General features: G+C 39.8%; 2 protein-coding genes across 2 annotated transcripts in view; both read left to right on the forward strand.

Moving 5' to 3' along the window:
* LOC135164605 (uncharacterized) overlaps positions 1–22,843 on the forward strand; it is a 237,114-nt gene that overhangs the window by 15,333 nt on the left and 198,938 nt on the right. The gene's annotated exons all lie outside the window — the stretch shown is intronic.
* LOC135164599 (uncharacterized) lies at positions 1,661–11,582 on the forward strand. Its single transcript, XM_064125090.1, has 2 exons — positions 1,661–4,446; positions 4,517–11,582. The coding sequence occupies exons 1-2, from the start codon at positions 2,928–2,930 to the stop codon at positions 8,638–8,640; spliced, it is 5,643 nt and encodes a 1,880-aa protein (XP_063981160.1). The 5' UTR covers positions 1,661–2,927; the 3' UTR covers positions 8,641–11,582.

Raw genomic sequence — 22,843 nt, forward strand, 5'->3', positions numbered from 1 at the left:
TGAATCGGCGGTCGGAAAATCACTAAAAATTATGGGAAAGCCGGAAAAGTAGGAAAACCCGAAAAATCGAAAATATCCTCAATTTAGTCGAGAATTTCACTAGGGACGTGAATCGACGATCGGAAATTCGAATGGTCGGAGAAAATATATGTATATGCTACGATTATAGCTTTAAAAAAATCTACATTTTTATTTTTGATTATAGATTTGTCTTGAAAATGGGTGCGGTTTTATATGAAGAATTTGATTTAACGATGTCCAATGATCGCAATCTTAGCACAAAAAAATACAAAACTACTAGTGATGCACTATTCACAAGAAATATAAATAGATTTTAATCAAAATTGTTCATTTCACACTTTAGTTGCCATAGACCTATTGTTTCAGTTTTAGAATTTGATGAAAATGCAGATAATGATGATGTAAGAGTTGTTGAAATTATGGATGAGAATTGATAAATTTTGTATTTACTATTTAATAATATTTACTCATTTAAATAAAACCACTTCCTTCGAATATAATTTCTATATTATTATACTTCATGTCCATTCAAAAAGTGTCCACATTGCTTTGATAAACTTGATTTTTTATGTACAATTTCTCATGTCGCGAGCGCACCTAAAAATGCTCACCCAAAAAAGTGCCCAACGCGCCATAAGTTGAACTTTTCACTTCTGCCTGCACTCCCGGAGTGCAACGAGTTTTGTTTGTTTTCGATTTTTCATATGGATTGAACTGCCATGAAGTCGATACGATGACCCCGTCTCAGCATTTTTGTTTTTTGTTCCACGATTTTGTGTAATGTATTGATAAAGATAGTCTTTGTGCAATTTATCGCCTGTCGCCCTAGCGGCAGACTGCCAAATAGGATCCTTGTACGGCAAGTACTGCCCATCTTTCATGAAAGACCAACCATTGAAAAGCTCAAATAATTGATCACACGTAAACTGTGGTTTTTTCGGCATTGTAAAATCAGTAGAAAAAAAACGACTGGATGAAATTGGGGACTCCTCAATGAGTTCGACGTGGCCAGATTAGGATTATTAGGAACTTAAACCTACAATCTTATGTACTGCTATGTATACAGGGTGCTCCGATTAAGTGTGTCGATTCTGATCAGGCATGTTTTGGGGGTGATTCTGAGCAGAAAAGTCCTTTTCCACTTTTCGCTCGGACGCACCCCTGCAGAGATATGGGGGTGAAAAGAACGGCCAATGGGGCGCGAGCATTGTGCGGCTCTCCGTCCGTGTGCCGCGGGTAAGCAGTGTGCGTGCTTCCCCTTCTCCTCGGGCGGACGTTCCATTCCGCTAGTGAGTGAGAGTGAGAGAGAGAGGGGGGGGGGGAAGATATTTCGAGACAATCCTTTCACGGGAGGGGGGGGGCTGGGGTGATTAAAAACCGATTATTATTTATATTAGTATTATTTATTTTAAATACAAGATTCTGAAAACCACGGGCATCCCCCTTGGCATTCCGTAGCTAATTGTTTAAATATTAATTATCTCATGATGCAGGAGGCCTACAGTATTTTGTCAAGAGACCTTTCTTGTTGTAAATTTAATTTGCAATAAAAAAGATCTCTTAACAAAATACTGTAGGCCTCCTGCATAATGATATAATTAATATTTAAACAATTAGCTGCGGAATGCCAAGGGGGATGCCCGTGGTTTTCGGGATTTTTCCATAAAAAAACACGTTTTGACAATTATCTTGTAAACAAATGGGTTTACAACATTTTGTCAAGACGCGTTTTTTGCCGGGAATTCAATTATAAATATTAATTATTTGAGATAAAAATCGCTAAATCGTCTTCTTTTTTTAAGTAATCGCGGTTTTTTGTTTAAATTTCAAATCGATTTATTGAATAAACAAATGGATTTACGGGACCCGCCATAAGAAATTTATTGTAGACAATTTGATTCTCTGCAACAAATCTCTTATGACAAAAGGCCGTAAATCCATTTGTTTAGTTGATAATCAAGAAAACGCGTTTATTGCGCCGGATTCCGCGAAAATCGCGACCTATCCCCTGGGAATGTAGAGATGCATTGTTTATTATTAATTATCCTGATAAGAGGCTTTTTACAAGATTTTGTCAAGAGACCTGTTTAAACTATAGCTAAAAAACGCCCCCCAACTCATCGACAAGTGATCGATGAATTTCGGATACTTCCGGAGTTCATCGGGTCACTGGTCATCGGTCTCGGTCACCAACTTGAGACCCCCCCCAAATCAGTCTTTCAACGTATCTCCAACGTACCGGTCAACGTAATTCTATAATTTCGCCTTTATCAACGTCTCTCAACTACAATTAGAATATCAGCGATCCAGGATTTCACACGGGTGAAACCCAACGAACTTTGTGAAACTTGTATAGTTTTTTACAATTAGGGACAATAAACATACGAAGTTTTTATAACTTAGTGTCGTGTGTCTTCAATTGCATCTCACTACACCAATCCCAATTTTTCCGACGCCCGACCACCCAAAACAACGTTCCTCAACTAAACATTGGTCCTTCGAGCCGGATGGTGCGGTAAAAAACAGTGAAAAATTGTGAAAGTGCAGTGAAATTTCAACGAAACCAAAAAGGACGCCAAGTCCTATAGTGAAATCAACGACCCGTGGAATATTCTGGAACATTCCAACGATAAACCCAACAACATTCCAACGATAATCCCAACGTGAGAACAATAAGAATTTATTGCCCTCGACCCTTTGTATTCGGTGTTTACATTCCATCGGGTCTCAAATTTCCCTGACCGCGAGTGCGACAATTCGGGAATGCTCGGCCCACTTCGCTCAACTTCGTCAGTAGTCCCCCACTTACTGGGACTGTGCTCAACGAGTGAGATCGCACCCCACTCAACGTCAACGCAGCGGTCGGTACAGCTCAACGGTCGGTAACGTAGTTATCAGTTACCAACATGGCAGATGATAGAGAGTACGAGCCAACCCAACCCATCGAAATCAACTTCGGGATCAACCCCGTACCTCCGATCGTCGTTAACCCTCCAGAGACGCAAGCTCCAACCACACAGGAGCATGAAGACTGGGCAACTGCAGTGGAAACTTTTCCTTCAGTCAACATCTCAGCTATCAAGACAAGGAAGTCTGAAATTGCAACGATGCCATCAACTTCAAGTACACCAACGCAGCTCTCAACAGGAACAAACAATCAACTAGAGTTTTTGCAAGACAGAATACTAGAATTCAACGCAATTGATGAGGAACTGAGGGAATTAAGAGCCTCAGATACAACGCTGGAGGAACTCAACGGCCATGAGGAATATTTAAAGGACGCCTGGATTGAATTTGCTGAGCGATCACAGGCATTGATTGCTAATCTACCTGCTGATCACAGCTACATGACGGGAAAGGCATTCCTCAAAACTGGAGAATTAAAACGGCAGACGCTGAAGAGGATCTGGAAACTTAAAGGGGAGATATCAACGAAGGAGAAATTATCCGCGGGTAGAACAACGAACAGTCAACTGAAAAGAATCGATCTCCCAACATTTCAAGGTAAATTTTCCCAGTGGAAAGAGTTTTCTGATCTGTTCCAGAATCTGGTTGGGAGAAAACCAGACATGTCGCCTGCAGAAAAGCTGGTGAGGCTGAAGGAGGCTCTTAAAGGACCCCCAGCTGAGCTAATCTCGTCCTTCACTGCTACGGACATCAACTACGAGAAGGCATGGGACAAACTTCAACGGCATTATGAAAATCCACGTCTCATCGCCGGACACCTCTTCAACAGGGTGCTCAACTTGCGGCCAATGGCTAAGGGAGACGCCAAGGCCATGATGACCAACGCACACATTGCTCGTGAGACAGTGGACCACCTTATCAGCACCGCCGGGATTCCCAAAGAGGATTTGGGCGATCAATTCGTTTTTCACTTGCTCAAACGATCAATGGAGGCTGATACTCGCACCACGTGGGAACAGAGGCTGGGAACATCAACGAATTTCATACCTCTGCAGGAGTTAGTCAACTTCCTGGAGTCAACAGCAAGAGGCATGACTCCAGATGATCAACACGAACCAACGGTTCATCAACGGCCAAAAGAGAAAATTCAACGTGGAAAATCACCACCTCGAGCACGCGTTTATCATGCCGCCGAAGCAACAGTTCAACGAAAGGAACCTCAGCATATTAAGCCTGCTGATTGCTGTGGGTACTGTAACGCCAAGCACTTCATTGGAAAGTGTCCATCATTTCTCAGCCTCTCAGCGCAGAGAAAACTAGAGCATCTGTCAACAACACGACTATGCTACAACTGCTTCGGTACACACCTGGTGACGAGATGCAAGTGCACTAAATCTTGCATGAAATGTCAACACAGGCACCACACGCTGTTGCACATGGACCCAACAGACAGAGAGAGACCACCGACATCGACAATCAACAGCGGTCCAGAGCAACAATCAACGAGGGAGGAATCAGGTTTGAGTGTTTGATTTATTATAATTTTCATTCATCACTCAGATCATTGATCCTCACTCGTTTTCAACAGGTCGTCCAACATCAACTCAGTCAACTAGATCCAACGAGGATTCAACAGATTCAACGGCTAACAAGAGGATTTACGCCCCCCTGAGTCAAGTCGAAGAATCGACTCAACGGAAGTCGGTCAACGCAGAGGACGCTAAGTTCTCCCACAAATCAACGGATCAGCGACTAGTGCTCTTGGCTACGGCTAAAGCCAGGGCATTCTCCAAAAGCGGATTCTACACGATCGCCAGAATCCTCATCGACCAAGGCTCAGAGCTTTCATTTATTTCGGAAAGCCTGGTTCATCAGCTTCAACTACAACGACGACATTCAACGATTGAACTCATCGGAATTGGTGGAAAACACGCATGTTCAACGAGAGGGATTGTGGCAATCACGCTCCAATCAACGAAACAGCCATTTCAACAAGTTGAGATCAACGCCCACATCCTGCAAAAGCTAACCTCACGGTTACCAACGTTCTCATGCTCATCTGCATCAATCGGATCACTGCAGCAGCTTCAACTGGCAGATGAGAACTATTCAACACCTGGACCTATCAACATAATTATCGGAGCTGACAACTACGGGAAAATCATCGGCAACGGGATTGAAAAATCCAACGATGATCAATTAGTTGGCCAACTAACAACATTCGGATGGATAATATCGGGTCCATTATGCAACACAACGTCTTCAACGAGGACCTCCTTATCCGCGGCAAGGGGATCTTCCAACGAACAATTAACGGAGCTTCTACAAAGATTCTGGGTCCAGGAAGAACCACCAATCTCAACAAATCCAACTAACGAGCTCACACCAGACGAATTAGAGTGTGAAGAACACTTTCAACGCACTCATCAGCGAGACACGTCTGGGCGCTACATTGTGCGACTGCCACTTCGCACATCAACAGCAGCGCTCGGAGAATCGAGGAATAAAGCGCTTCGTCAGCTCCAGTCGGTGAAACGAAGACTAAACGCTAATCCTGACTACAGCAAACTCTACTATGACTTTATCAACGAATACGAAGCACTTGATCACATGCGACGTATACAACAAATATCAGAACCAGCAACAAACTACTACCTGCCACATCATGGGGTTCTGAGGGAAGATTCGCTAACCACGAAGCTTCGAGTAGTCTTCAACGGCTCCAACAAGACATCAACGGGTATCTCACTCAACGACATCCTCCATGCGGGCGGAAAGCTTCAAGTGGATGCAATGGATGTACTAACATGGTTGAGACGACATCGACTCGTCTTCGGCACCGACATCGTTAAGATGTTTCGACAAATCAACGTACACCCTGACGATTGGAATCTTCAACGCATTCTTTGGATAGACAACAATCAACAACTTGTGACATACCAACTAACAACGGTCACATATGGACAGAAATGCTCTCCATGGCTCTCTTTGAGAGTCCTTCAACAACTCGTCAACGATGAAGGTCAACGATTCCCTGCAGCAGTGCTACCGCTAACTAAAGGCCGTTATGTCGACGACATTTACGGTGGAGCGGACTCTGAGGGAGAATTCAAAGAAATGATAATTCAGCTTCAACAGATCTGCCAGGCGGGCGGATTTCCACTTCAAAAGTGGACCAGTAATCGCCCAGAGATACTCCAACAGCTCAACTTGTCAACGGGACCGGCAGGTACAGTGCAATTCGAGGAAGCAGTCATCAAAACGCTCGGATTGTGCTGGCATCCAGCAACAGATTTATTCCAATATAAATCGAGAACATTCAACTCAACGAGCTTCACCAAGAGGGTACTGCTATCGGAAATAGCTCAAATTTTCGATCCTCTTGGATTCATCGCACCAGTCATTGTCCGAGGAAAAATACTCATCCAAGAACTATGGCTGCTCAAACTCGCTTGGGATGATCAACTTCCACTCGGCTACGTTCGAAGATGGAAAGAGTTCAGGGAGGAACTCACGCAACTAAATCAACTGTCCATCCCAAGATGGCTAAATCTATCTCCAACGACTACCAACGTACAAATACATGGATTTGCCGACGCATCAACAGCTGCCATGGGAGCAGTCGTTTATCTACGAGTTCAACGAGACAACGAAACACCAACAATCAGCTTGGTGTGTGCAAAAACAAGAGTTGCACCACTGAAAAAGCTGACGATTCCACGCCTGGAGCTAACCGCGGCCCTTCTGCTGACAAAAATTGTCAGCTGGGCACAACGCACACTGGAAATCAACGGAGAGACATACCTTTGGTCTGATTCTTCTGTAGCTTTGGCATGGATCAACAGCCATCCATCGAGATGGAAGGAATTCGTTCACAATAGAGTAACGAAAATCCAGGAAGAGTTACCAACAGCCGTATGGAGACATGTTGGTGGGATTTACAACCCTGCTGACTGCGCTTCACGTGGCATTTCACCGAGTCAACTCAACGAACATCACCTTTGGTGGAAAGGGCCTGACTGGCTAGCAAAACCGCCGTCAGCCTGGCCACAACATACAACCAGTGCTCCAACGGAAGTCTCTCTTGAAGAGAGACCAGCAACAGCTCACCCAGTAGCTGCTGAAGCTAGGCAGCATCCACTGACAGAGTTCCTGAACAGATATTCTACTTTATCAAAAGTATTACAAGTCACCGCAACGATGAATCGAGCCATCCAACGACTTCGACGACAACCAACGCCCGATTCATCAGTATTAACAACGATAGAACTCAACGAAGCGAGGACATTCTGGGTTAAGGTAACACAACACCAATACTTTGAATCTGTGTTTCAGAACTTGAACAGAGATATTCAACTACCTCGCCAACATCCACTGGCCAAGCTCACCCCGAGAATTGATGATCAAGGAATTCTCAGGCTTGGTGGACGACTAAAGAACTCATTGCTTGATCCAGACGAGACTCATCCAATTATCTTACCACGACAATCTCGCCTGACAACGCTCATCATCAACGAAGCTCACCAGAAAACACTCCACGGAGGAGTTCAACTCACCATGGCTCACATCAGACAACGATACTGGATCGTTGGTGGCAGAAAGTCAGTGCACGCAGCAATTCTGCGCTGTGCTGTCTGCACCAGATTCAGGGCAACAAGAGCCCAACAGTTAATGGGTCAGCTTCCAACAGCCAGAGCAACGCCTTCAAGACCATTCCTGCATACTGGAGTGGACTATGCAGGGCCACTTCCAATCCTGAAGTGGAGACCAACGAACGCGCAACCATCAACGGTTCATATAGCGGTTTTTGTGTGTTTCACAACCTCAGCTGTTCACCTTGAACTGGTCAACAGACAAACAACGGATGCATTTATCGCAGCATACAAAAGATTTACTGGAAGGCGAGGCATTCCAGCTATCATGTATAGTGACAATGCAACGACATTCGAAGGAGCAGCCAACGAACTCAACAGACTATACAACCAAGAATCTCCAGATAACCAACAAATTAGAGCTGCTCTTGCTTCCAACGGAACCCAGTGGAAATTCATCCCACCAAATGCTCCTCACTTCGGAGGCAAGTGGGAGGCCGCTGTAAAGTCAACGAAGTATCATCTACGACGAGTATTAGGAACAACAACTTTAACATACGAAGAGCTCAACACGATCCTGATACAAATCGAGGCCTGTCTCAACTCAAGGCCTATTGTTCCGATGAGAGATGACCCAGATGACCTTCAGGCTCTTACACCAGGGCATTTCCTCATCGGAGAACCTCTTCAACTACTCCCGGAGCCATCTCAACTCAACACAAATATCAACAAAATCACACGATGGAATCTGGTGACCCAGAAAATACAACAATTCTGGTCGAGATGGTCCAGGGAGTGTCTCCAACGTTACCACTCCATCTACAAGTGGAATCAACAGCAACGCAACATCAAGGTGGGAGATATGGTCCTGATGATCAATGATGATCTCCCTCCAGCACGTTGGCCACTGGCGCGAGTCATTGCGGTAAGGCCAGGGGCTGATGGCCTAGTGAGAGTCGCAGAACTGCTCACAGCAACACCAGAAGTCCCAACGAATCCAGATGGATCACCATCGACACAGAACATTCGGGTTCAACGACATCAATACACCAGACCGATAGCAAAACTTTGCTTGCTACCAACGGACCCAACACCAGCAGACCAACAAGAGGACAACTAGAGATTACCATCAACAGAGGATTCATCACGCCTGATGAATGCGGGCGGGATGTTTAAACTATAGCTAAAAAACGCCCCCCAACTCATCGACAAGTGATCGATGAATTTCGGATACTTCCGGAGTTCATCGGGTCACTGGTCATCGGTCTCGGTCACCAACTTGAGACCCCCCCCAAATCAGTCTTTCAACGTATCTCCAACGTACCGGTCAACGTAATTCTATAATTTCGCCTTTATCAACGTCTCTCAACTACAATTAGAATATCAGCGATCCAGGATTTCACACGGGTGAAACCCAACGAACTTTGTGAAACTTGTATAGTTTTTTACAATTAGGGACAATAAACATACGAAGTTTTTATAACTTAGTGTCGTGTGTCTTCAATTGCATCTCACTACACCAATCCCAATTTTTCCGACGCCCGACCACCCAAAACAACGTTCCTCAACTAAACAGACCTTTCTTGTTGTAAATTTAATTTGCAATAAAAAAGATCTCTTAACACAATACTGTAGGCCTCCTGCATCATGAGATAATTAATATTTAAACAATTAGCTGCGGAATGCCAAGGGGGATGCCCGTGGTTTTCAGAATCGTGTATTTTAATAAATAATACTAATATAAATAATAATCGGTTTTTAATCACCCCAGCCCCCCCCCCTCCCGTGAAAGGATTGTCTCGAAATATCTTTCGCCCCCTCTCACTCTCTCTCACTCTCACTCACTAGCGGAATGGAACGTCCACCCGAGGAGAAGGGGAAGCACGCACACTGCTTACCCGCGGCACACGGACGGAGAGCCGCACAATGCTCGCGCCCCATTGGCCGTTCTTTTCACCCCCATATCTCTGCAGGAGTGCGTCGGAGCGAAAAGTGGAAAAGGACTTTTCTGCTCAGAATCACCCCCAAAACATGCCTGGTCAGCATCGACACACTTAATCGGAGCACCCTGTATCTATACATATGTATGGAAATTTTTTACGTTGAGAGAGTAATAGACCTTATTTGTTTATTTCTATTCTGTTGATTTATGCATACTCCGTTTTCTCTGGAAAAAAAATGAATGATCAATCCATCAAATTCAAATTTGTCCCTTGAGGAAATGATTTAAAATCTGTTAGATCTATTTGCTACTGAAGCACGGTCTTATGAGACCTGAATATAGTTACTTTATAGATTTTCCTCAGTAAAATCTAGTGATTCTGCACATGAAAAATTACATCCGAATTTACTAAAACGGTTCTCTACTCTAGTGGAAAGTATTTTCCATAAAAAATTCATGGTTAACAAAGATAATGGTGAATATTAAGTTTTTAAAAAAAATTATATAATATTAATACTAGAAAAAAAAAATAATAATCTCAGAATTTTTTAAACAGTTTTTTTTTACGTAAAATCGGTATTTTCTCCCCCGTACTTTCTAAAATGCACCACTTTCATTCATATCGATAATGATGTATTTGATCGCGAAGAAACCTCAAAAGAAGAAATAAATATTAATATTATGAGTGAGACGGAATTTTTATCGAAATGATTGTCCCACACATGGAGAACTTGTTGGTAATAATTTATCATTCAATTATGAAATTTTTCTCCTCAGAAGATGCCACTGGGGCGTTAAAAAATACTCGAAAGATTCTTTTGACACTTAAATATCCGATTATTTTTCTTTTCAATTTTCCTCACCTTCGCCATTGGTATCATTGCAGTGTATTAGGAGTAGTTGTGTGTATTTTGAGAAACTGATAACTGACGAAACGCCCTTGAAACATTGGAAGTCTTCTCAGTAATAAGAAATATTATGATCATTAATGACTTCAAGCTTTCATTGCAATGACAGAATACTTGATGGTAATTATTTACGTGAAACGTTGGTCTGAAAAAGAGTTTTCCTTCTCTCTAAATCTCTGAAACACTGCAGACAATTATGTTACTTCATACAGCAGAAATGTGATGATTTTTCAACCATTGTTTATATGTACGCATCTCGAAGAAATGTAAACTTAAATGCTCCAGAACCGCTGATGATAAATTATTGATGATCCCGATGGGAATTTTAACGCACTCAAGATATATATATCTTATCTACTAGTATGTACATATATACATAACTAATCCTACATTGCGACGCCCGAAAGGACTACATTTTTTCGTATTAAGGGAGTCGAGAGCCTTTCTCCTATATATCCATTTTGTCAACCCATATGTTGTCGAAGGATTCCCTCACTCTGTCCCCCTGGAAAAGAAAGTACGATTCAAATGATCGATATATTGCATTTCCGTTTTTTTTTAACGAGGAATTCAGGATCGAATAGAATAATTACTAATCAGTGATAACTTATTATAAATTAAATTGAATATTTCTGAATTTCATGAAACATATCTGATAACTGGAGGAATAGGTAGAAAGGAATTCATATTCATATTTCGACCATGAACATGAGAAAACTTCGATCATGAATCATGGGTTAAAAATAAAACTATGGAACTGTTTTTACCAAAGCCATTGATTCCAGTGCACTTGCGATGTTTGCAATAGTCTTTTTATTCTATTTTAATACTTCCTGTTGCTATTTCGCCAAACCCCCATGAAACACTAATGAATGGATGAAAGCTCGATACTGTGGACAAAACAAGACATATCATGATCATTGACAAGATCAATTATCAAGTGTAACGAGGAAAAAAATATTCTGTGAATTATTCACTTCTGTGCAGCGAAATGATCTGTCTTCCGTGCTTAAAAGCCTGGAGAGTGGTGAGAAAAGATGCTCCTTAACCTCAAGACTCAGAGGGATAGATCTGAGGTTATAAAAGAAATGAAAGGGGATGTTTAATGTATTTCTATGTGCAACGCGTGTCTTTAATGTGTAAAGTCCAGATTATTTTAACAATTCCGCGACATAATTAATTTAAATATCAAATTATCGAAAAAAAGTCAATGAATCACCGCCACAGCAAGTTCACAGAAACCCGCCACTGAACTCGGGGGAATGTGTAACGCTGCATTTCGCAAAGGACATCGCCACCCAAAACTCGCCAACTGGCAATTTTTTAGCAAACCGAGCCAAGTCAATGAACTTAAATCAAAGAAGTGGCAATCACGCCACCTCTCCCACTCCAATCAAAATTCCCAATTTCCAAGGAAGAAATAGCAGAGCCATCCCAAAAAATAACCAGTCTGGAAAAACCCGCTCACGAAAGAGCTACGATTTCCTGGCGGAAATACTATTAAAATCGGTCCGATTTTAGCTAAAGTTTCGGAGTTAATCTTTAATTAAACATTCGGATTGTTCCTGAATAAAAGTAGGGAACATTAGTTAGCAATTATTCGGGGATACTGCATCCTTAAGCCGAGAATAAATATTTTTCTGCATATTAAGGGGACTGGTGGTAACCTTTGGTGAATGGTGGGTGGACTCAACCATAATTATACTTGTCAATTAAAAACTATAGAGCCTGGACTCAAGTCGATAAATAAAAACTCTACCAACAACTAAGTGAAAGACAGGTACTCCACCTAAGTATCTGTGATCGTGTACTCTTAGTCATCTGGCAGAGAAAAAAGGTGGAATCACCCCAAGAACTCGCAACCCAGAATTAGCAATCGGTCGCAGTGAGTAACGGTCAAATTGTAAAATTCATAAAGATCCAACAATGATTGTAAGGGTCCTTTAACTGTAACGGTTTCCATCTCAAGCAATGTATAATCATTCAAATGTCAATAAATACGTAAAGTTGGACAATACTACATTTCTCATTTCTTTTATTATAATTGAAGCAATTGGAAAATTACAAATTATAAAATCCTCCGCAGGTAAGAATAAAAAGAAAAACCAGCGTCGTCCAATAATTTAATCAACAAATTCTAGCTTGGGAGCAAGGGCAAATGTCCTTCGACGCTAAATATCTCCGGACATAACAAATGGAAATAAAATCTTATAAAAACACAAAAAACTTTTTTTTGTAAAAATAGTGTGCCAAGCGTTTCATGAGATAGTGACATGAAAGTAAGCTGTCTGGACACGGTCGCCAAGTTTTCCTAAGATAGAAAGAATGACACAGAATGGCGGTTACTAACCAAGACGGGAATATAGGCTAGGTATCACCCCCGGTCGGTCAGTCAGACATAATTCAATACTTATCATGTATCGGTACGTAGAAATCTTAGTGTTGTGAATTAGTTTCTCGCGCAACATTTAAACCGGTTTGATAATGAGTATTTGTCCTTGTTTTGGCAATACTAATGACGTTTTCCTACACTAACAAACTTTTGATTATATGCCCCGCGTTTCTTTGAACAGCTCAAGCTATAGGTAGATTTTTTACATGTTCCTTTAATCTTGTTCAGTCGTTAAAACAATTGACAACGAACAATGAAGTGGTCAATTGTTTGACCGATCGAACAAAATTGAAGAAACACACCACCAACTAAATCATAGTTTGGAATGTTCGAAGAAACGCGGCAGATATAACCCAAGATTTGCCAGAAGGAGAGAAACGTCATAATACTGTTATATCCAGCGAACTTCCACACTCAAATCTACATCGCCCACTTCCCACTTCCCACTTCTGACACCAATGTTATATCCAGCGAAGAATAAAGACGACACAGGTTGACAAATATTTGGGGCGGTTTATTAATTACAAAGAGTATTACGATGAGACACGTCAGAGCTCCGAAGAGAGACACAAAAGACTAATGTTATATCCAAAAGACAGTCGTGATTCTCCCGAAGTTCAGATCATAGACAAATGAATGAGTCTTCGAAGGGGGACACGTAACAATACTATCCGTGTCGATAATTTAGAATTGACAATGATGAAAGTGCATAACAATGATTATTTCCTGCAATAATGAAATACGAAAAAGATTTTTCGTGGCGCTACAGTCCCACGTCACGAATAGAAATATACACACCTCGCCAGGGAAAACATATTACCATCCCCCAAGTGCTTGCCATTCTGGTCTTCAGCTCGGAAGGAAATTTTGCACGTGAGAGACGGTGATCTGTTTGCCTGGACCGGGACATGTAATGTTTTATCTTTCAATGTCTTATCGTAGTCATTAAGAAAATAAGGGAAATTTAATGATATACGTACCTTGTATTTTCATTATACTTGGTCAGGAAGCCATAACGCAATGATCAGTTCAATTTCAATGAAAGAAAGAAACATTCCTACACTCAACTGTCCTTATAAAACAGATTGAACGATCAGTTTCATTTTTATCAGAAAAATCCCAAATCTGCAATCGACTACAAACTATATAGGGACCAGCGCTCTTTCTGGCTATAGTTTTCAATCAGCTCCCTTGATCTTCAAAAATCGATTGAAGACTTATTTGGTTTCCGATTGTGGAAATCCGAAAACTACAATCAACTACAAACTATTGTAGATGAGAAGCCAATGTCAGTTAAGCTTTAACAATGAAATCGTTCCTAACCGTGTTTCAAAGACGCATTGAACGCTCATTCCTTCAGATTGGAAAAAGAATTGGAAAATTGGAAATTGGAAAGAATTGGAAAAATTCCAAAACTATAATCAAGTATGATATTTTTTTCCACTTTTAGAAACAATTACAAACAAATCGTTCTACATATCTCAATTTTTCCTTTTTCCTGGAGTATTGAAAATACTACAAACAGCAAACCATTTTAGGCCGCAATCCGAGCTCATTTCGGCTAAGGCTGTCAGCAAGTTCCTAATTGGACTTCAAAGATCGATTCGATGTAGATTTGAGTGTGGAATAAAAAACATCCAAAACTGTAATTGAGTATGAACCTCAATCTATGTAATTATTTTTATTCTTTTTTTTTTTTTTTCATTGCAAGAAATGCCTGCAAGAAAATCCTAATATCTGAACTGTCTGCCACCCGGTTTTTGCGGTGCATTCGAAATTTATGAGTACTACGAACAACTACAAATGATTTCAGATAGAAATCCGAGCTTACTCTCGCTATAGCTTTCAATCAGTATCTCCTTAATCTTCAAAAATCGAGTAGCCGCTCATTTAATTTCCGATTGTAAAGATTCCAAAACTACAATCAACTACAAAGGATTGCAGATGAGAATCCAATGTCACTCAAGCGTAAACTATGACATCGTTCCGAACTGTGTTTCAAAAATGGACAGAATCTTCATTCTAGTGCAGATAGGACAAACTCCAAAACTACAATCATGTATGAACTTTGACCTATAAGGTTTTTCAAACTTTTACATTTTTTCCACTGTTAGAAACAACTACAAACAAATCCTTCTACATTTCTCAATTCTCTCCCACCCTTTCTTCCCGGTGTATTAAAAATCTATGAGTACTACAATCAACTACAAAACATTTTAAACAGGAATCCGATGTAAATTTGTCTATAGCTATCAATCATTTGCTACTAGTGCTCCGGAAGTCAATTGGACGTTCATTTCAGTTGGGATTGCAGAAATTAAAAAACTGACATTAACTGCAAACTATTGCAAATAAGAATCCCACGTCATTTCAAATACAACTCTACAATAGTTCTTCACTCTTTGAAAAAAAAAACAATTGAACGTTTATTACGATACCGATCGTGAAATTTCTAGAACTACAGTCAACTACAAACGATTGCAGATGAGAATCCAATGTCACGCCAGCTGTAACTATGAAATCGTTCCGAACTGAATTGTCAAAAACAAATAGAACCCTCATTCCAGTTCAAATAGATACAATTCCAAAACTACAATCATGTATGAACTTTGTTCTATAAGGTTTTTCAAACTTTTCCATTTTTTCCACTGTTAGAAATAACTACAAACAAATGCTTCGGCATTTCTCAATTCTCTCCCACCCTTCTTTCCCGGTGTATTCAAAATCTATGAGTACTACAAACAACTACAAACCATTTAAGACAGGAAACCGATGTCATTTTGGCTATAGCTGTCGATTAGTTCTTACTCGGGCTCCAAAAATCGATATGGACGCTCATTTGAGTTTACATTTGGAAAATTCGAGAACTACAATCACATATGGATGTTGGTTCATGAGGATTTTTTTTTTCCTATTTCTTCCACTTTCAAACACAACTTCAAATTTTCCTGCATAGCTCAACTGTTCACTTTCTTTTATTCTCCGTGCATTGCAAATCTATGGTTACTACAATCAACTACAAACGCTTGTAGATAGGAATCTGAAGACAATTTGCCTATAGCTATCAATCATTTCCTACTTATGCTTTGAAAGCCGATTGCTCGTTAATTGCCGTTCGGATTTCATAAATTCAAAAACTACTATCAACTACAAACGATTGCAAATAGGAATCCCACGTAATTTCGAATACAACTTTGAAATAGCTCCTCACTCTTTGAAAAAATCTATTAAACGTTCATTACGATACCGATCGTGAAATTTTCAGAACTACAATCAGCTACAAACGATTGCCAAGGAGAATCCAATGTCACTCCAGCTGTAACTATGAAATAGTTCCTAACTGTGTTTCAAAAACGAATTGGTCGCTCTTTTTTCAACTACAAACGAAAGAAACGTTACTACTATTCCAAGTAGCTCAAAATCTATCAAATATGAAATTTTCGTTCGAATCCACCTGAGTGGGGTGCCCACTTCACGGAGCTCGGTTTATGGACTCCTATTATCATCAGCTTTCTCCACTGGTGAATTCAATCAATGAGCTTGGCGTGTTTTGTTATTTATGTAGTTTTTTCAAATTTTCATAATTGTGGTTCACTTTTTAAGTAATTGTTGTTTTAAGTTTTTTTTCAATTTTGTTTTTCAAATGAACACCATCGAAATATATGCCTGGCGCATTTTTTCAAAATGGGCAAGAGATTTTATACCTCCACTACCCAAGCTACTATCGAATGAGAGTCTTACTATTACTTAGATTTGCTCCGTTCTAAAAATAAAAGATATACATCCTTAGAATTTCTCGGCCATCGCATATTGGCAATGTTTGTACCGTCTGTTTTTATCCATTCGGTTTTCTTATCCCTAAGCAGACTAATATAGTGGTCATTTTTTCCGATTTTGCCATGTAATACGGCACTGTGGACGGAATATGAATCACCACAGATATTAACTATAGTTGTTGGAACTGCTTTAACTTTCCAACTGCTGATTTTTTGTTTAACATCCTTTTTATTGAACGAAAAAATGTTCAATTTTACAATAAGTAAAATTCCCCGCAGCTACTACTTAAGCATGTTTTTCGTGAAGCATCAGTGACATGTCCACAATTATCACAATGTTGTGAAACGTCGTACCAACATGACAGTGATCTTTTGATCAAATCATCTAAGGACACTGGTTCTTTGATGTTATTAAATGATAACCTCAAAACAATATTATTCTCTTTTGAAGTTTTCATATAATTACATACTTTAGATCGATCAAGATGAGTAAATTCATGTTTTAAATTTTGTTGTAAATCACGCACTTTGCTACATAAACGCTCCAGAAAGATTACGGGATCCTGCTCGTTACCGAGAGAAAATTTATCATCGACGAATTGTATGAGTGCACTTACATTCAAAACTTCAGAGCCTTCTATGTATTTTTTCAATAATTCATTTATTACTGTGTGCTCATCTTCAGGTGTGAGCAACAGTACTTGCCGTATTAAGAGGGACCGAAATATTCATTGAATTACTGCATTAGCATAACTGGCACCAGCCGCAAAATTGCATAGCCCACAGATAGACGAACTTATATCGACTTGTTTATTTTCTACATTCGTCTCATCATTTGAACCAATTTCAAAAGCCCACTGAGTGTCCCATACCTTCGGCCAATATTTATCGGGCAGAGGTATTTGTTTCATATCAGGTCTGTATTTTGCCCTGAGTCTATTGTATTCTTCAATGGCCGTAATGGAAGCTTTTGCCGGAGATGGATCGAAATTCATCAAATGAACGCCTCCCAATGTAGTTACTCTTGAAAGAGCGACGTACGTTTGGCCAGAAGAAAATATGGTTTGTCCCACATCCATAACAGCATTGTGTAAACTCAAGCCTTGACTCTTATGTATTGTAATTCCATAGCTCAAACAGATGGGAAACTGTCGTCTCGATATGTAAGCTCCACTCCTGATTTCGAATTTTACGTCGATACGTTCAATTTCGAATTCTTTCCCCGATTCTAGGCGAACGGTTATAGAATTTATATATTCTACTGCCTTATTAACAGATTTAGTAACTGCTGTTACACCTCCAATAGTTCCATTGACCAAACCAGAACTGATTCTGCTTAATCTAAAATCAAACGGTTGTTTCAACTGGTCGCGTTTTAGGATTCATCCAGTGTGATAGCTTCTGCTGATCACTGGAGGATTCTGATAAATGTCTACATGTTACCAGATCTGATTCTCTCTAATCTAAAATTAAACAGTTGTCTCAACTGGTCGCGTTTCAGGATTCATCCAGTGTGCTAGCTTCTGCTGATCACGGGATGATTTTAGTAAATGTCTATATGTTACCAGATGTGATTCTCTCTAATCTAAAATCAAACGGTTGTTTCAACTGGTCGCGTTTCAGGATTTATCCAGTGTGCTAGCTTCTGCTGATCACTGAAATGATTTTAGTAAATGTCTATATGTCACCAGATCTGATTCTCTCTAATCTAAAACTAAACGGTTGTCTCAACTGGTCGCGTTTCGGGATTCATCCAGTGTGCTAGCTTCTGCAGATCACTGGATGATTTTAGTAAATGTCTATATGTTACCAGATCTGATTCTCTCTAATCTAAAATTACACGGTTGTCTCAACTGGTCGCGTTTCGGGATTCATCCAGTGTGCTTGCTTCTGCTGATCACTGGATGATTTTAGTAAATGTCTATATGTTACCAGATCTGATTCTCTCTAATCTAAAATTACACGGTTGTCTCAACTGGTCGCGTTTCGGGATTCATCCAGTGTGCTTGCTTCTGCTGATCACTGGATGATTTTAGTAAAAGTCTATCTATATGTTATCAGATCTGATTCTCTCTAATCTAAAATTAAACGGTTGTTTCAACTGGTCGCCTTTCAGGATTCATCCAGCGTGATAGCTTCTGCTGATCACTGGATGATTTTAGTAAATGTCTATATGTTACCAGATCTGATTCTCTCTAATCTAAAATTAAACGGTTGTCTCAATTGGTCGCGTTTCGGGATTCATCCAGTGTGATAGCTTCTGCTGATCACTGGATGATTTTAGTAAATGTCTATATATTACCAGATGGAATTCTTTCTAATGTAAAATTAAACAGTTGTTTCAACTGGTCGCCTTTCAAGATTCATCCAGCGTGATAGCTTCTGCTGATCACTGGATGATTTTAGTAAATGTCTATATGTTACCAGATCTGATTCTCTCTAATCTAAAATTAAACGGTTGTCTCAACTGGTCGCGTTTCGGGATTCATCCAGTGTGATAGCTTCTGCTCATCACTGGATGATTTTAGTAAATGTCTATATGTTCTTGTTTTCATGCTCACGTTCTATGGAAACTAAAATCGTTACTTCTGGTACTGAATTACCAAAAGAAAAAAATAAAAGTTATTGATAATTTGCATAATTTGAGGGTAACAATTAAGTCGTGGACTGATAAATTTGAATTATTGAAGAGTTCATTTTCGACGATCTCTAGGTTCACGACACTTTTGCCAACCTCTTATTTCTCGCGCGCGTCGCTGATTGCCAAAGAGGATAGACCAAAGTAGAGGCTTAGTTCTGGGGGTTTGACTGACGCCAGTTTCTCCACGTTACCGACACGATTTCACCCCCGAGGAGACGGGGCGCCACGAGTCCTGCTGGGGTATCTGCATATCGGCCAAGCGGGGGGCTCCGTTCGTACTTGTTCAACTGTACAAATGATCAACTGTACACAGAATTTTCAGACGGCCCGTCCTCAATCGCTTATTATTATTTGGAACGGCCCGTTGAACTGAAGTCTTTGTCCTTATATGATTTTGCCAAGTGGTTCGATGTAGTCAATACAAAACCCGTAAGTAAACATGCGGAATATTATGAGATGCCGAACAAAAAATGTTTACGGAAACGGCAACATAGTTATCTTATCAATCATTATAAGAATAATTGTGAAATAAAACCGGAAAAGTATTATTTCAGTTTATTACGCCTGTCCAAGCTATGGAGAGATACAACCGAAGTGAAAGGCGATTTTCAGATTTTTACTGAATCTTTTATGCATCATACAGATGACTTATTGAACGCTCATCAATATCATGAATGGTTGGATGAAATCCAAAAAGCATTTGACAATATAAAATTGAAAATTGAAAGAGAAATGAATGGGATCGATGGTGCACAATCTGAAGATGATAATGACGACATTGTACTGGGATGTGACCGGTGGAAGCAGAAGCAGCCATGCAAAACTTCCATGATTTGAATGAGAAAACTAAAGAGATGCCGGGGGACTTGAATGAAATGATAAGTAGGATGAATGCTGATCAAATTCGTATTTTCCACAGACTACAAAATGCCATAATGTCTGGCGGAAAAGAAATTTTACGACTCTACGTTAGTGGAGAAGGTGGCACCGGTAAAAGTTTTTTAATTGAAGTTAAACGGCGCTGGATGGAACAAGAAACGCCCTACCACAGCCACAGCCACAGCTGCTCCGACGGGACTAGCTGCATTTAACATCAACGGCTTGACTTTACACAAGTTGTTACAATTACCGGTGGAACGTGGTTCGGGAATTTTGAAATATCGACAGTTGTCGGATAAAGCGTTGAAGGTGCTACGAGAAAGTTCCAAGAATGTTCAATTGATAATAATTGATGAAATATCAATGGTATCCAATATTAACTTCTTATTTACCAATTTCCGATTGAATGAAATCGTCAATTCCGGCATTCAGGGCGATGAGGGGTGGTTTGGTGGAAAACATATACTCTTGTTTGGTAAACTATTCCAACTACCACCCGTACGCGCGAACCCTACATATATCCCATTATCCGAACATGAAATGGCGAAACATGTTGGTCCAATGGCTAAATTCGACCTTTGGTCGAATTTATTCTCCTATGATGAACTAACAATAAAAATGAGACAAAAAACCGATACAACTTATGGTGACATACTTTCTCGTTTAAGAATTGGACAGGTCACTTCACACGATATCGGACTTTTAGAAATACGAAAAATGCAGTGTGATGATAAACTGGATTACGACAGGAGATTGAACGTCATATGTCAATACGTCAACAATTTATCACCATGCACAGTGTGTCTATTTGCAACGCGTCGGCAATGTGAAATTTTTAATGATCGTATGTTATGTCAAACACAATCTGATGAAATTCCTCTTACCGCTATTGATGAGTACAGTGGATCGAAAATATTCACGAATAAAGCTTTAAAATTACTCGAGAATTATGAGGATGATGCAAGTAAAAAGGCTGGACTGGGTAAGACCATCAAAATCAAAATTGGTTCGAAAATTATGATTAAGAGGAACATTGATGTCACCAAAGGTTTGGTTAATGGAACGATTGCTACCGTTTAAGCGATTTCAAAATTTTTGAACTCTTCAGAAATAGAGTACGTCACTATCAAGTTAGATTCCGGAGAATACCGCAATATTGAACGAGTGGCGGCCAAAATTCAAGTTATGGATGCGGCTTTTGTCATTCGCAGTCAATTTCCGGTATGCCTTAGTTATGGGATAACAATCCACAAAAGTCAAGGATTGAGTTTGAATAGTGCAGTTATTGATGTAGGCAATATTATATTCACTTGTGGACAAACTTATGTGGGACTCTCACGGCTGAAGACATTAAAAGGTCTGCATTTACTCAATTTTGATCCTCATGCGATAAAAGTTAATGCTTATAGACTTAATGAGTATAATCGATTGCGAGCTGCCCATAGGCCAGATTTGCAATAATATGAGACTTCAATAAAAACCTGGCAAAAAGTTTTTGATTTCCAGTGGGCAGTTCAAGAGTTCGAACTCAATAACAATTTGTGTTGTGAATCAACAGAAAACTTTCGTCATTGGTCGATACGTGGTGTTGAAACTTCGAATACCCATGATAGTTATGCTAATACAACAATACAAGCTTTATTCAACTGCAGTACGATACGTAAGCAATTCCAAGACAATAATAATTATATCCATACTGAACTATCGATTCTATTGAGTGAATATATTAGAAGTGCAGGCTGTCTACGATGTGATGGCGTCAGAAAATTCGCCGGTAATCCTTTCGATTCAGATGATGCTCAAGATCCTGTTTCTTTTCTCGAAACTATATGCTCGAAAGATCGGAATTTGAAAGAACTTGTACAACATGAACTCAGAATTTCAGAGACATGTACGACATGTATGTACACTTCTTCATATGAAACAAGTCAATATGTTTTCCCTTGTGGTCTCCAAACATTTGAGACCCACATGACATTCGAAGGATTGTTTTCTAAGCTGTTGACAAGAATAAAAGATGCAAGTTTTTGCAATCAGTGTAAAAAATGGGCAGGACTGTCAAGTAAAGTAGAAATACTATGTGCATCGGATGTATTTTTCCTTCAATTATTGCATAACCGAAACAACATTCGAATTTCTTTAGTCCCACCAAGTAAAATTATTATCAATAATAACACTTATCAAGTTATGAGTGCAATTTTACATCATTCTTGTGACAGCAACACTCATAAATATGTAAATATGTTAAGAATCAATAAATCAGACTGGTTGATGGTCGACGAGAGTGAAATTAAAAAATCTCGTTGGCCAACTGGTTCAAAAGATGTGTATATGTTATGTTTGGAGAAATGTCACAATGAGAAGACTAAGAAAAAGGTTGGACGCAAAAGAAAATGAAATAAACCTAAAAATTATCAAAAATAAAAAAGAATGCGCCATGTGTATGCGCAAAGCGTTACATGGGCAATTCCCAAAATATAACCCAAAAAAATTATCAAAACCACCGTAACATCCAAATAATTACGCAAAAACGCCTGAAATACATGGGTAATTACCAAAATATAACTGCGAAACTCATCAAAACCACCCTAACATCAAAATAACTACGCAAAAACGACTGAAATATGTTGGTTATGTGAAAAATCCCCGAAATATAACCGTAGATACTTTTGAAACCATCTTTACGTTCAAATAATTACGCTAAAGTTATTGACATGTGTTCTTAGTGTGAAATATGTGGTTAGTTAGTGATTTGTAACATTAGTTACTGGTTTCACTTATAGTG

Source organism: Diachasmimorpha longicaudata, chromosome 7 (assembly GCF_034640455.1).
Source record: "Diachasmimorpha longicaudata isolate KC_UGA_2023 chromosome 7, iyDiaLong2, whole genome shotgun sequence".
NCBI lineage: Eukaryota > Metazoa > Arthropoda > Insecta > Hymenoptera > Braconidae > Diachasmimorpha > Diachasmimorpha longicaudata.

What these genes read in the sequence shown, in the direction of transcription:
- LOC135164599 (XM_064125090.1), top strand. Translation starts at nt 2,928, where the DNA reads ATGGCAGATGATAGAGAGTACGAGCCAACCCAACCCATCGAAATCAAC. An exon ending in ATCAACGAGGGAGGAATCAG is followed by an intron (nt 4,447 to 4,516) that starts GTTTGAGTGTTT and finishes CGTTTTCAACAG; the next exon opens with GTCGTCCAACATCAACTCAG.